This window comes from Acinonyx jubatus, chromosome A3 (assembly GCF_027475565.1).
Source record: "Acinonyx jubatus isolate Ajub_Pintada_27869175 chromosome A3, VMU_Ajub_asm_v1.0, whole genome shotgun sequence".
Taxonomy (NCBI): domain Eukaryota; kingdom Metazoa; phylum Chordata; class Mammalia; order Carnivora; family Felidae; genus Acinonyx; species Acinonyx jubatus.
The window spans coordinates 12474121-12490073 of NC_069388.1; the positions used below are offsets into that span (position 1 = coordinate 12474121).

At 45.2% G+C, this 15953-nt stretch overlaps 1 protein-coding gene across 2 annotated transcripts in view; it reads right to left on the reverse strand.

Moving 5' to 3' along the window:
- Positions 1-9606: 9606 nt before the first annotated feature.
- CSE1L (chromosome segregation 1 like) overlaps positions 9607-15953 on the reverse strand; it is a 46739-nt gene continuing 40392 nt past the window's right edge. For both annotated transcript variants that reach the window (XM_027046868.2, XM_053199840.1), the window contains exons 19-25: positions 15483-15691; positions 15008-15105; positions 14821-14906; positions 14363-14444; positions 12857-13003; positions 11561-11792; positions 9607-10192 (exon numbers count right to left, since the gene is read on the reverse strand). In XM_027046868.2, the coding sequence (XP_026902669.1) occupies positions 10103-10192; positions 11561-11792; positions 12857-13003; positions 14363-14444; positions 14821-14906; positions 15008-15105; positions 15483-15691 (944 nt within the window). In that variant the 3' untranslated portion in view covers positions 9607-10102. The remainder of the gene's footprint in view (positions 10193-11560; positions 11793-12856; positions 13004-14362; positions 14445-14820; positions 14907-15007; positions 15106-15482; positions 15692-15953) is intronic.

Genomic DNA, 15953 nt, shown 5'->3' on the forward strand with positions numbered 1-15953 from the left:
AGGTGAGGGGACAGGCCTCTCCTCTCCAACCTGACACTGTCACCCGAAGAAACAAGCCAGAAGAGGAGACTTCTCGACACTGTGAGTCTCATTTCCTGCCGGTGCGCTCACACTCGGAGGAGGACGGTGAGGCACTCGCTGCGTTCAAGCCTGGCTGAGGAGCGGGCCGGCGGCTTTCTGTTTAATTTTAGAAGATGCTCATAGAGGTGGTTCGCTGTAAAAACCAGCCCGTGGGTGGGACCGCCAGGATGAGAGTGGTCAGAAGGTTATAGAAGAGTGCTCAGACACAGAAGGGGATTTGACGTCGCAGGGAGAAAGCAGGGAGAGTTTCTCCATTGTGTCTAGTTACATAGCACAGTTTAGAAACTTGTCCGAGACTGACCCTGTTGGAAATGTAAGCAGAGATCATATCCGTGTGTATGTGGTTCCACATTCTTACTTTGTCAGACTGAGCCAGGACCGTTGCAGCAATGCGGACGGTGTGCCCTCTGGTTCAGCTGCAACGGTCCTTTCCCTGGTCCTGCAATTTTTCTTTCCTTAGTCCTGGAGTCAGCCATTTCTCCAAGGAGCTCTGGTCCCCTTTAGTGATGACCACATCTGAAAAAATAAGGTCGGGGGCGGGGGGGGCGCTTGGCTGGCTCAGTCAGAGCACGAAACTCTTCATCTAGGGGTTGTGAATTTGAGCCCCCCACCCCACTGGGTGTAGAGATTAAAAAACATGGAAAGAAGCCACCGAGGTCTGGGTGTGCTTGGAGCACTCACTGCTACTAGGATGTTTCCTAGGCCTTCCGAGCAGACCTCTAGGGAACAGACCCATGTACGTGCGTGCGTGTGTGTGTCTAGTGTAAACACGCTCATCTTTTCTTTTTAAATGTTGGCTTTTGAGAGAGCGCGCGCGCGCATGAGTGTGAGCGGGGGAGGGGCAGAGAGTGAGGGAGACAGAATCTGAAGCAGGCTCCAGGCTCCGAGCTGTCAGCACAGAGTCCAACATGGGGCTCGAACTCACGAACTGCGAGATCATGATGACCTGAGCCGAAGTCGGACGCTTAACCTGACTGAGCCATGCAGGTGCCCCCCCACACTTCTGTTTTTGTCTGTGATGTATTTAGAAGTCTTGCATTTATACTGATAGCACCCGGGGGTTCTTCACAGCTCTCTTCTGTCTTTAGTACCTTCTCCAGTATTGAGATTGTAGCCAGTCTCCCGGCCTTGCCGGCCTCTTCTGCCCAGTGTTCCTGTGTGTCTGTTGGGGGTGTGTGGCCTCTGCCCAGCACCCCTCTCCCCCCTGCCTGACAGTATGCCCACTGGCGACCTCCAGCTGCAAAACGAAGATGGGAGGAGCAGGATGGTACAACCTTCGAAGAAATTCACAACTTCCAGTTGGCTGTGTGAGTGGCCCTCACTGCCAAAACTCCAGGAAGGGGAAGTTTCCCCCTTTATATCAGGGATGTTGTGAGGATTTCCAGGTTTCTTTGACAGGAGGTTTTTCAAAGGTGATAACATCTCTGGCTGTTTTAGGAGGTCCTTGAATGTTCTTCAATAGTGAGCTCTCTGGGAAGGCCCTGTAGCTGTCCTCTGCTACAGAGGACCCCCCTGCAGCACCTCTACCCGTGTCAGCAGGCTCTGAGAGAGCCACCTGGGAATGGAGTATGTGCTGTGTTTTACGCCGATATCATCTCTAAGAGTTACAAGGTTAGAGCCAAACAAGGTGCTTCTGCCCTTGGGACAATACATGCACTCTGTTTCCAGACTGCAGGCAGGAAAGGGGATTGGAATGCTCCTGAGAGGTCTGAAATCATCAAAGGTGCTGTGGGTCAGTCATGAGAAGACTGAGGGTCTTAGGATTTGTGGGGCATTGGTCCTCAGAGGGGAGTGGCTTTTGTGGTCCTTGGGACAGACACACTTGGGTCTTGGTCACCCACAGTGGGTACACAGATGTCCTGTCAGGACTTTAGAAAGTTCCTCTCATCGCAGGGAGATTTTAATGAGTAAAGATAATTTCCGCAGAGCTGGTGGTTTTGTTACTGGTTTTCGAAGGCCTTCTTGAGCCACAGGAATGGGACCGATGGCTCTTAGAAAAACATGTCACTTGAGTCTAGATTTCCTTCCCCTGCTCCCCAAGCTCACGTGTGAAGCTTTGCAGGGCGAACACCCAGTGACAGCTTCCTTGGCCCAGATCCCAAGGTTATTAGAGATGGGATCTGTGACTGATGTGGCCCATGGGAAGGGAATCCGCATTCCCTAGAAGCAGCATGCTGCTTGCCTTACAGGAGCTATGAGTTCAGTAGAACAGGACCAGGAAATAAACCTGAGGACAGAGATGTATAGCTTTGTTTGTTTGCATGGGATTTAACGTTGGAAACTTCCACCACTGCTATCTCTGCTTTTCGTGCTTTAAATGTGTGCCCTTAAAAACAGACCAATATTTGAAATCTCCAAATCCATATATAATGGATTTGTCAAGCACTTAAGCACTGCTGGATTGGCAGGGAGGGGTTAGCCAGTTTTCTTCAATCTGTCTTTTAAAAAATGTGGATTCTTAGAAGAGGCAATGGCCATTTTCTTGGAACCTCAAAGTGTTTATTTAATCACTACACCCAGTGTGGGGCTTGAACTCACGACCCCAAGATCAAGAGTCCCATGATCTTCCAACTGAGCCACCCAGGCGCCTCTCAAGTCTGATTTTTGAAAAATATTTCTGGGGCGCCTGGGTGGCTCAATCAGTTAAGCATCTGACTCTTGATTTCAGATCATGATCTCATGGTTTGTGAGATGGATGGAGCCCCAACAATCCTGTCGGGCTCTCTGCCCTGACAGTGCAGAGCCTGCTTGGGATTCTTTCTCTCTCGGTCCCTCCCCAACTTGCACTCTCAAAATAAATACTTAAAAAATATATAAAAATATTTCCTTTGGGGACACCTGGCAGGCTCAGTGTGTGACTCTTGATCTCCAGGCCATGAGTTCCAGCCCCATGTTGGGTATAAAGATTACTACCTAAAAATACAATCTTTTGAGGTGCCTGGGTGGCTGTCAGTTAAGTTTCCAACTTTGGATCAGGTCAGGATTTTGCGACCTGAGTTTGAGTCCCACGTCGGGCTCTGTGCTGACAGCTCAGAGCCTGGAGCCTGCTCCACATTCTGTGTTTCTTTCTCTCTATTCCTTTGTAGATTGTTTCACAAATATTCATCAAAACCTGTTTCGACAGACCTACCCACTAGGCTTGCAAGGACAACTGAAAAATTTGGAAGTTATCCCCAAATCCTCCATGTTACCATTTTTTCCATCCCTTTTTGCATGTGGTTCTTTTCACGATCAGACATGCAGAGCACACAAAATGCTGCTGTTACAAAGCTGAGCAGGGCCAGAGCAGGCAGGCTCCGATATGCCATCCACCCGCCCCACAGGAACCTGCGGGCTCTGGGTCAGCCTCAGCTCGTCACGGTCACCCCAGCTTCCTTTGGCCGCAGAAGCAGCAGAGTCTCCCTGACCTTTGACATTACGGAGTGGGGATAGATGGAGGAGCACTCGGTCCCACTCTGGAGTGACCCAAATCCTTACTGTCATTATTCAGACTCTGCCTTTTACTCGATTTTTTGTAAAAGATTTTTTAAAGTTTATGTATTTCGAGAGACAGAATGAACAGGGGAGGGGCAGAGAAAGAATCCCCAGCAGGCTCTGCACTGTCAGCACAGAGCTTGGCATGGGGTTTGAACCCACGAACTGTGAGATCATGACATGAGCCTGAACCAAGAGGCAGATGCTTTACTGACTGAGCCACCCAGGCACCTCTGTATCTTGCTTTTTAAACCGTGTATTTTCTCTGGTTGCCAAAAAGGCCTCCCCAAGAACTGGCCGGAGTTTCTCTAGGATTTGGAAGCCCCTTGGGCTTTTGTTGTTCAGTCCAAATACCCGCTGGGGGCCCGTGGCCGGTGTGTGTCCTGTGTATTGTGCGCCCATGTTCATCGGGCAGATGGTTTAGATGAGGGAGACCTGTGCAGACGGTGTGGAAGGGCAGGCCTGGAAGCTCTCCTCTGGGCCGATGTTATGCTCCCGTCTGGTTGGCTCTTTCATGGACAAAAGCGATGCAAACGTGGAAGGGGGAGTCAGACTCCTCCACCTAAGGAACCAGAAATGTGCAGGCCTTCCCTAGCCTGGGGGAGGGGGACAAGTTGGTTTCTGGCCGTGTGGGACGGCGGCTGTGCTCATCACTATACCACCAGTGTCAGCATTTTAGGCCATGTTGAACGGCTGAGTTTGGGGAGTCTGGGCCTGGAGGATTTGTTGGCAAGTCTGTTCTCTGAAAGCCCCAAGGTCTGAGTGTCCCCAGACGTGGCCCAACCTTTGTCACTGCTCTCCTTGGCCATGTAACATTTTCCAGAGGGCCTGCGTGAGGGAGCAGCACCGTAGAGGGTAGACTCCCATGTGGACGAGGCTTCTGTGCTGTGAAGAGATCACCTCCTGAAGGACCAAGGTGCTATAACGTAGGTGGATGAATACCTAACGTTTGGCAGAGGAGCTGGTTGGAGGCCGCCTTGGAGGGGGAGGCAGTGTGCTGACCTAGACGGCAGTGTGAGCTGCTAACAAGCACAGGTACTGACCAGCGGGTCAGTCCCGACTCGTCCCCTCTTTGCTGAGACCTCAATTTATTTCACCTCTCTGTGCCTCAGTTTCTCTCTCTAAATTAGAAAACCGCTTCTCTTGTGCACTTAATACACGTAAGTAGCTTCTCAGAGCACCTGGTGCCGGAAGTACTTTGTAAACACCCTTCTGTTGTTCTTACAGCCCAGAGGAAGCCGTTGCTCCTGGTTTGTCTTCATGGTCCCACCACTCAGGGCAGTGGGTGGAGAGGAATTTGCCCACTTCCTTGCTGGAAATGCTGAGTCTTACTCTTGTTCATTCTGTCCTGTCCAGCTCTCACGGTCGTCCCGCTGGGATGCAGGCCCTCGTCCACTGCAAGTCTCTCAAGAAAAAGTACAGTGACACACTCCACAGGAGCGAGAATTTATGTCTGTCTCCTCTGTAACCGTAGGGAGTGGGTGACTTTTTGGAAGAGGTCCGCTAACAGGGCCTGCTTACCCTCTGCCTGCCTTCGCTCCAAACTAAAGGTGTTCATTAACTGCACATCTTTAAATACGATCCCTTCTTACTTTTCAGGCCCTGGAGCTCCAGACAGCATGCACAGCTTTTACCATGTCTGTGTGTCTTCTTGATGGATTCACTTGTACTTGGCTTTATCCTGAATCAGTGTTCACCAACTTAGTTTCTGGTGCAGGAGGTCTAGAACTCAACATTTATTTCTAATAAGGTCCTAGGGGATGCTGTGGTACTTTGAGAAGCACCATCCTAAGCAATTAATACTGCTAGTGATTTGCTCCTAATACAGCACGTATAACCGTAAGTCACAGATGTTCCTTCTGACTGCACCACGACCCCTTCTACTCACGTGGAGAAATGCTGCCTTTGAGTTAAATGGAGGACACCTCTGGCCACACGATTTCAGACGTATCTCCCCTGGCTCTGGAGACTGCTGTTGAAGTTCAGAGCCAGTCTGTCCTTGGGACTAAAGGGAGTTTCCTTCAGGACACTGGCAAGGACTGGATTGGTGGCTTGTGGCAGGAGGGTCAGAGCCAATCGCCAGGTGGTCACATGGTGTGGGGTTTGGAATGTGTCACCTGTGGCAGTTGGCTCAAGTTTGTTGTCCCCACCCTGCTTCTCCTTGTGAGGGTTTTGTAGCTTCCCTGACGGACCAAGATGCTCAGCAGGCCCATGACTGCGGCTTCTTCCCTCTTTCTGCCCAACAGAAGAGCCTGTCCAGCTTTCGTAGGACACTTAAGCCTGCTCTGTGAGTGGGAGGCCCCGACAGGTGCCAGGCTCTACTTCCTGTTGTCCTGTAGACTTTCTTGGGAGACAGATCGGGACACCTGCTTAGCTGAGGTTTGCTACAGGAACCCAGGCACCTGGGAGCAGTAATCATTTTCTCCTCTCGACTCAAGGGGACTACTCTAATTCCCTGCAAGGAGACGGGACCCTGTTCCGATGCAGTAAGCTGCTTTTCTCCTAACGTTTCCCACCCAGCTTTGTGACACATCTGAGAAACTTTTCCCTGACCTGCCTTTTGTGGCTTACTCTTCACCTGGACGGTGCTTTCACGATGCCACGTTTTCTGTTTATATCCTCTTAACAGAGAAGGGAGGAAACCCAGAAATAGGTAAATGACTTCACATAGCTCCGGACTGCCTTCTCCACATATTACGCAGCAACCCCAGTCCAGAAGGGTAGGTGGACAAGGGGAGTTGCCCACCCATGGGCAGGTGTTCCTGTGCATCTGTAGCCAGGCCTTCTTAGCTCTTTTAGAGAATCCACTAGAAACTACCTGGAGTTATTTCCAACTGATCCATGAAGCTCCTTTGCCCTACAAAAGAGCAGTCCTAAGAATACCCCAGGGTGGACCCAAGGGTAAGTCCTGCCTTGTGGTCACACCCAACAGGAACAAAAGGGCACATCCAGCAACCAAAAACAATCCTAGTATTTATACTTTTAAGGGGTATCTGGGTGGCTCAGTCGGTTAAGCGTCCAACTTCAGCTCGGGTCACGATTTCAGGGCTTGTGAGGTCGGGCTCTATCTACACTGACAGCTTGGAGCCTGCTTCGCATTCTGTGTCTCCCTCTCTGCCTGCCCCTCCCCTGCTCATGTTCTCTCAAAAATAAATGAAAAAACATGTATACTCAAGAAGTTATCAGCAGGGTACCTCATGATCATGCCCTTATTAACCGATTTCCTATTTCTGACTTGTGCCAAGCCCTATGCTGCCTGGGTGTAACTCCCGGTCCCATTCCCATCCAGCTGTGTGACCTGGTAGCTTCCTCCACCTCTCAGGAATAAGGATCACAGACCTCTCAGATTTGCAACCGAAGACTCACATCCAGTTCTCAAAACTTTCCATGGAACACTGGTAGTGGGAGGCTTGACAGGGAGCCATAGCGATCTGGAGAGCCGCAACGGCCCGTGAGAGCCAGTGAGCTGCAAAAAGAGCACCTTGGGGAAGAGTTAAAGAGATGCCATGTGACACACAGAATGAGAAAAAAGCCAGGATCCAAATATAATCCAAGCTAACATGGGACTTGGCTTTCAGCAAGTGACGGGAGTATGACAGAAAAAAAGCAGTCCATTTGACCTTGATTCTAATATTCTCTTTTAAAGAATGCAAGAGTCAAGACCCTGGGCCCAGGGAAGAGGAAATGCAGCCTTGACACGCTGCCAGGCCTGGGACTCAGCTCTCTCTCTGCCGCCAACAAGTACTGGTCATCACTTTCTCCCTTTCAAAAGAGACCTACAGATACTGCACAGAGTGAAGCGCCCCTCCTGTGACAGCATGAAAGCGAAGGGACAGCAGACACACGAGAGACACCTTTCGTCGATGCTGAGGTGTCAAGAGACACTAACCCAAGTTTTGAAGATAAAAAGAATCAAAGAATGGCATCACTAAAAACACCCAAAAAGACCCCAGGAGGGTAGAAGAGGGGTCAGCTGGAGTCTTACTTTCCACAGCAGGGAGGTAACAGATGCTGAAGGCTGATGTGTCAGGAGGAGGAGGAACTAGGAGCTACAGGCAGTGCAGGCCGAAAGCGGTTGTCTCCAGGAGTGGAACATGGAGACTTGTCCTCAGTTAACCTCACATGCACGTCAGTTTCATTAAAGCCAAACTGGTTATGCTGCACAAGTGGAAAAATGAGATCGCATTTTCACCCATCAAAATAGCAACAAAGGAAAAATGCCCAGTGTGAGTTGGGGGTGTGCTCAAAAATTGGCCCTGTTCGCACTGTTAGGAAACAGAGATATAAAGACTGATGTATAAGAAACATTCAGTTCAAGAGTCTATCATTTCCAACAGTTTTTCAGTTTTTCAAAAAGCATATAAAATTATAAATTATCTCAACTTTGTTTGGGGGGTTGGGGGGGCAGAATATTTAAAGGCAGGAATATGAAGGATCTTTATATACATTTATAATCAGAAATGTTATTTTTAAAAATCAGGTTGTTAAAAGGGAAGATGTGCATAAAGGAATCCATGGGCCCAGCAGGAGACTCTCATGAGGAACTCGGCAATTTAGCTACATTTCCCCCATGTCTCAAACTACCCTGGTCAGAGTGCACGCCTTACCTAGTCCAGTACCTTTCTGGAAAGTCTTCCCACACCCCAGAGCTCCTAGAGTACTGGTAAGATAGGGCAGTGTTCTGCACTGCTCAGTAACAAACACTTCCTCCCAGCTAGGCCCCTGCTGGTCCTCAACCCCACCATGAACAATTAAGTAGCAGCTTCTATTTATTAGTACTTACTCTATATATGTTCTTGTCTCCGCACCATCCTGAAAGTGTTTATTACTGTTTTTCAGAAGACTGAGTAATTTGCTCAAAGTCACACAAGTCCGTGGCAGAGTAATTCAAACCAGATTGGCCCTATTTCAAAGTACGAACCCAACTCTTTAAAACCACAAAGAATATGCTTCACCACTGAGGAAGTCACTAAGGCCTGTCAGAAACTCATGACAAATCATTTCAAAAATCTTTAAAAGCTAAATAGATAAACCCTCAGATGATGGAATAAGAAACCTCAACAGAATTAACAACTCATGCCAGACTAAAAGAAAGTAAGTACCAGTCTTCCTGTTCAGAAATGATCTTAAAAGGAAACAGTTCACAACCTGATCAGTCCTCCAAGTTTAAGATGCTGTAGTGAGCCCTGGCTGCAGCAGTATGTACTATTCCATGACAGCCTCACCACAAAGAGCCAAAAAGGCGCTCTTGGAGCTTACGTAAGCAGCAAACATAACCATCACCACCAACTGTTTTCCACTCCAGACTGTGTAGTTTAAAAGTAGATCCCAATACTATCTCAATATCCTTCTGCCGATGACCACTTACATAAGTAATATAATTTAATGCTCTGTCACTATGTCAAAACAAAAGTGATTAGATTGGGACAAGAACACTTCAATTAAGCTGGACAATTTCTCAAGCAACACGACAAAAACAACGTGAAGAAAAAGGATTCAAGTCAGGTACCTGAATTTTAAAAGAAATCAGTGATCTGTGAAGAATGAGATTCTAGTTTAATCTGCACTACATGGACAACAATTCCAGCATAAATAAACTGTGCCTCTCAGATGAGATAGTCTGCTTACTTCCTAAAAACGAATGGTCACGGAACTTGCCCAGGCAGCCTTGTTTGCTAGCATATACCCATTCCTGTGACTCACCTCGACCTCAGGTTCTAAGATGCTGTGGTTTGAAAAGTTCTAAGTAACCTCCGATCTGCAAAGAAGACATGCTTTGAGTAAGAGCAGACTCCTACACTGTCTAGAGTATGGGACAGCCTCGTGAAGCCAGGCAAAGCATTTCTCTCCCATCCAGAGGAAACCCATCTGCCTAGAGTTCATGCTGCCACCTGGGAACAGGTCCAGAAAAGTTCTAATAGATAAGCTCCAAATCTGTATTAATGTTCCCTTTTCCCAGGTAAGGAAAAACTAATCTGAGTTTGAATTTGAGTTAAATTCTTCATTATTAAGTTATCAGCACCAAAAACCTGTCCTTAAGATGTTCTTGGATACATATTTGAGGGGGCTTTTTTTTATTGCTGATTACAGATTTCAAACTTGAAATGTGCATTTCTTGGCAAGTTAACACCAGTGATTCTTCACTTACATTTCCAATAAAAGCTTAAGGAAACAGACAAAAATACAAAGGATGAGAGAAACACAAACAGCGATGCCTCAAAACAAAAGGATTTAGTAACAGAAAGAAGTCTCCACGCTCAGTGTCCGTCACAATTTTAAAGTTCTCCCAACAATGCAGATGCTCATCATGATCATGTACTGAACTTATTAATACCTGTCCCTTGAAGCTGCAAACTGGAAAAGTCAGCCACTTACATTTAGGATCATACAAACCACCTAATTTGCTCAGGGTTCAGCTTAAAGCAACATTTAATATTCATTACAAGATGGAATTTGTGACAAGTTCAAAAGGAAAACTTGCTTAAATGCAGCTGTACTCTGACGTCTACGAAACGTTCCCAGGCTTAGCCAATTTGGAAAATGCAGTTCAAAGCAGTGTCACACTGGCCGCCTGAAGGTATCCTTGGAGATACTGGAGCGCTTCTGCATTGAGGCTGGTGCTCACCATTGATGGAACCTACCAGAGATGGAAAACACACATGCTAGTTGTTGGAGAGCCTAACAAACCAACACAAGCCCTGTCTTCTATGGGAGAACCACCACAGTCCGTCACCAAGGGCTCTTACTGGGATTTGTAAGGAGATCAACTGCTTTATGCCTTCAAAGTTGGACAGGTCTCGGGACTCCTGGGTGGCTCAGTTGGTTAAGCGTCTGACTTTGGCTCAGGTCATGATTTCATGTTTTGTGTGTTTGAGCCTGGTGTCAGGCTCTGTGCTGACAGCTTGGGGCCTGGAGCCTGCTTCGAATTGTGTGTCTCTCTCTGCCCCCACCTCCCCCCAGCTCATTCTTTCCCTCGCTCTCTCAAAAAAAAAAAAAACTGGACAGGTCTCAAAAGCAGATCCACAAGGAATTGCTGCTGTTCAGTGTGGTAGAGGTACTGTGATACTAAAAACTATATATGCATCACGGACCAACAAGGACTTTTTTTTTTAACGTTTATTTATTTTTGAGACAGAGACCGAGCATGAACGGGGGAGAGAGGGAGACACAGAATCTGAAACAGGCTCCAGGCTCTGAGCTGTCAGCACAGAGCCCGATGCGGGGCTCAAACTCCCGGACCGCAAGATCATGACCTGAGCCGAAGTCGGACGCTTAACCGACTGAGCCACGCAGGCACCCCCAACAAGGACTTTTTCTAAAATACATGTGGGTTAAATGACATGTTGCCCAAAGAGAAACAAATGCAACATGATTGGCAGGATGCTGATCATTTCTAAAGGTCAGCACATGATGGTTTGTTATGCTGTTTGTTATTTGTTTTTCTGTGTGTGTGAAGTTTTCCATAACACAATGGAAAACAAAAATTTTATCAGATAATCTAGAAGATTTGGTAAAAGGTGCTAGCTAATGCAACTCTACAGCCATTATTAGGGTTACTCCATGAACCATTCTTTAATTTTTGAGTATGTTGTGGCTAAAAAAACCCAAGAAACCATTTATATATACATATACGTGTGTGTGTGTGCGTGTATATATGCCTGCAATAAAAGATTATTTTAATCTGGAAAATACACATTTTTCTATCCAAAGAGTTTTAGGGCACCTGGCTGGCTCAGTCAGAAGAACATGTGGCCCTTGACCTCGGGGTCTTGAGTTGAAGCTCAGGTCAGATATAGAGATTACTTAACTAAAACTTTAAGAAAATTATTTGCGTAAAATCTATTTCTAGCACATCATTTTACTAAAGAAAATTAAGGCCTAACTATAATTCAGTGGGATGTTTGATCACGCTGACCAGTGAAGACCTGCGCCAGAGTAACTGCTACCTTCTTGGCTTCCCAAAAAAGTCTCCATGACTTAGAGTTCTGTGACAGCAGTCACTTACCCTTCCTGGACAGGCGGTAGACAACTTGTGAAGTGACTGTGCCAGGTGAATTTTGGGGTTATTGACCATTTGACCTACAGGATCGTGCTCTTTTTTCCCGGCAAATGCCAGTTGTGAGAAGGCGGTCTGATACCCTGGTGTATCTTCTATGTCAATAAAATGCTCTTCATCAGGAATGGTATCATCTTCAGGTAACTCAAAAAGGCCAATCAGGGACTGTAATAAAGGAGTCCTGAATTTGAAGAAAGCAAACAGATGAAAAATTATTGTTTACATCTTCAGAAGTATTTGCTTAAACAGCAATTCTTCAGAGATGCAAAATTAGACCCACAGTCTAAAGAAAAGAACAGTAAGGTAGCTTTGATATGGAAGAAGAAAAAAAAAAAGCCCCAAATCATCAGATCCCTTTCTGGAAGAGGCAGCCTAAGTGAGCCCCAAATGCGGAAAGGAGATGCAAGAGGTCAAGAAAAGCCAGGAATACCAGACACCAACAAGCACAAGCATGCGATGTCTTCTCATAGCCTATTCAATTTCTCCTTAAAAAGAAAATTTTTTTCAATGTTTGTTTATTTTTGAGAGGGAGAGAGAGTGTAAGCAAGGGAAAGGCAGAAAGAGAGGGAAACAGGATCTAAAGCAGGCTCCAGCTAATAGCACACAGCCTGATGCAGGGCTCGAACCCACCAACTGCAAGATCATGACCTGAGCCGAAGTCGGCTGCTTAACTGACTGAGCCACCCACGTGCTCCAATATCTCCTTTTAAAGATTTAAGCCAGTTTGGTTGGGTGTCATGAACAGTCCTAGATATCATGCAGACCAGGGACTTTCACCAGATTCTCAAAGGGACACATGAACCCTCTTCTAGTAAAGTTAAGGAAGCAGCAACAAGAGGTTTCTAGGCCCAGGGGTGCCGAGGTGGCTGTCAGTTGAGCGTCTGGTTCTTGATGTCGCCTCAGGTCATGATCTCATGGTTTGTCGGATTGAGCCCCATGTCAGGCTCTGTACTGGCAGTGCGGAGCCTATTGGCGGGGGGAGGGCCGGGGGGGGGGGGGTTCTCTTCCCCACGGTCTCTACCCCTTCCCCCGCTTGCTTGCCCTCTCTCTCGCTCCCAAACATTTAAAAAAAAAATTCAAAGTTCCTTCTAGGCCCAGAAGTACCCACATGTCCTGTCTTGGATCTGATGGTTGCTAGTGGAGAACCCGAGATCAGAATCCAATTCTCAGCCCTCAAGAAAATAAGCTTATTTGAATTTGTAGTCATAAGGAAAGGAAGCTGTAATTTCTAACAACTTTACTTACCATAGCTTGGTATACTCTGTGTCCATCATTGGGGGACATTCCGTTAGTAATTTGGTTATTCCAACTGCACAAATCTTTTTCTCAACATTTCCAGAGACTTTCTGAATTTCAGGAATAATGATTTTTTCCAAAACCATTCCAAACATTCTATTAAAACAAATTTTACATTAGACTATCATTATAATACTGTGAAATTCTTAATGTTATTTACACTGACTCCTTAGGAATGTAAGAGAATCCAAAATAACAAGTTGGTCAACTGAATGGCAGAGTCCTTGAGATGACAAAACAACAACAAAACCTCAGGCCTCGACTCTGTGGCCAAGTGCCACCAACAACTTCTGTGAAATACTAACGACAACTGTGCTCAAGGAGAATCTTCATGGCCACTTTTCTTTGTCTCATATGCTTTAAAAAAAAAAAAAAAAAAAGAAATTCTGAAAAATTAGAAAACAGAAAAGCAAAGGAAGGAAGAAAATGAATTACCCATCACCCCGCTATCCAGCAGTAACTACTTTTAACATTTCTGGATTATAAACTTCCCAACCTTCTATGTTTACACACCTGTAATCATGTGAAAGTTGACAGATACATTAAAACAATGATTTGGCCAACAATTCTAATACGTTCTTGCAGACATCCGAAAGTAAAGTTTTTCATGGTACTAAATGATGCAAAATCCTCAGTGTATACTCTACCACAAGTATCTGAAGTGGAAATCGTGGGTTATCAAGGATACTGGAAATTTTAGCTCTAGGTAAAATAAAAGTGTGCATAGGTTTTCCTCTATAGCAAGATCATACCAGTGTAGGCACCCACTAGCAGTTCATGAAACGGATTTCCTCACAAACCTCTACTTCTGGAAAGCATATTTTCTGGCATGACATTTTAGGCAATCTGGAATTCTGGGGATATAATACCAATACAAGGAACTACCTTGAACATTTTCCCCAAATTGTTCTCTTTCATTTCTTTCTATCCTTCCTTTCCTTATTAAATGGGAAATACTACCAAACTATACTCTGTCTCTACACTAAGTGAAAAGCAAGCTCCTGGAGACAACCCTGGCCATCAATAACACAGAACACTGGCTGGCAGAGATGGGGGAGAAAAATGTTTTGCAGGGGTTTTCCTTGCCCCTCAACAGTCCTAAGAATATTTTGAAAACCACAAAGATACTATAACTCCACCAAGAACTATAAAACCATGCATAAAATAGAAATACTGATTTGTGCTAAAAAAGGTCCATTTTTTTGCTTTAATAAATAAATTATAGGGGCACCTGGGTGGCTCAGTCTGTTAAGCGTCTGACTCTTGGTTTTGGCAGAGGTCATGATCTCGTGGTTTGTGGGACAGAGCCCCGCAATGGGCTCCTTATTGATAGCACAGAGCCTGCTTGGGATTCTCTCTCTGCCCTTTCCCCACTCATGCACATGCTCTCTCCAAAATAAACTTTAAAGAAATTTTAATTGTATAAATTGTAATAAATAATAAAAACAAACTTACTTTGGTTGTATACCATCAAATATTTCTTGCAGTGCCAACGCCCCATACTTTATGCAGTACAAATTAATAAAGACTAAGAAGCCTGTTGAAAAGAGATACAGAGTATCAGTACAGAGGCCTCACTGTGCTGAACAAGCAATTCACCACTGAAGTCCTCCAAGTGAAATATTCCTAATCATCAAAACCAATGGCTAACTGTGGCATCAGTACTTGCCTTTATTATACAATTTAACATACAGTACAGACAAAAAATGTTTTGATACCTAACTTTAGAAACTAACCTTTGGAACACAATATATTTGAAAGTGATTTAGTGTTTGGAGAATACAAACATCTTAAAATACTGTATATAGACAGCTTATAACTTGATAAAACATTTATATGTAACCAGAAAGTCTAGGAGTTTTAGCTACTTTCCTTCATTATTTGTGTAGGAATAACCAAATGATTTTACTTACTCTTGATAAACTTTGTTGTTTTGGAATTCTGAAGTCTTTGGAACAGTAGAATGAAGATCTGCTTCCTATACTGATCAACCGACTCACTGAAGAATTGAATAAAAGAAACAATGTATCAATTCAGCATCTTCTCACCACCTAACAGTCCTTGAATAATCCTACAGTGATGTTTTATGCTCATACTCACGGAGGCATGTGCTCTATTATACTGTTTAGAAGATAAAAACCTTGGTGGTCATTGGCTTTGGATGCAATTAGCTTCTGGAACACACCTAATAACCCAGGCTACAACAAATTAAATCAAATAATCAGTTAAAGAGACAAGTATTAATTGTTCCAAAAGTTACATGTTAAATAGGTGATGTCTTGGAAAAGGGTGCATGCTAGAATAATCAGTGTTTTTGCTTCCGTTCTTACTTCTGAATATCCCATCGCAATAAGCCCTTAAAGTTAAGATCTTGAAATTAACCTACTGGACTCTTTATTTTCCAGCATGGAGATAATTAAAGGATACCTTATTACAATAATAAATCTACATTAATATTTTCTACAACTCCTTTCCTCACGGTTGTATTTATTTTAAATCAAGTAAAAAAAAAAATCTACCATCCTCAGTTTCTCTCAGCTACCTCAGAAACTTACATCAAAATAAATTCACTCACAATTTTGTCAGCCGCAGCACTTGCTATGGTGTTGGAACCGCGTTCTAAGAATGCTTGGAGAAGCCTCACTAGAGCAGGAATGTTTCCTGTTCTTTCCCAAAGCACCGGCTGAAGGAGATGAGGAAATAAGGCCATATAGGAAGATGGGATGTCATTTTTGTGTGTTTCCAGAAGCAAAGACATCACTTGAAAGACGTATGGAATAAATTCTGTTGATGAAAGTAAACACAGAGCTGTCAGATTCGAAAGCAATAGCTCCCATACAAAAGGCGCACACCTCTTAGGCAGGCTGCATTCTATTAACCCCTTTAATAGCTGTATTCAGGGGCTCCTGGGTGGTTCAGTCAGGTGAGCATCCGACTTCAGCTCAAGTCATGATCTCATGGTTTGTGGGTTCAAGCCCTCCAGTGGGCTCTGCCTACAGCCCAGAGCCTGGAGCCTGCTTTGAATTTTGTGTCTCCCTATCTCTCT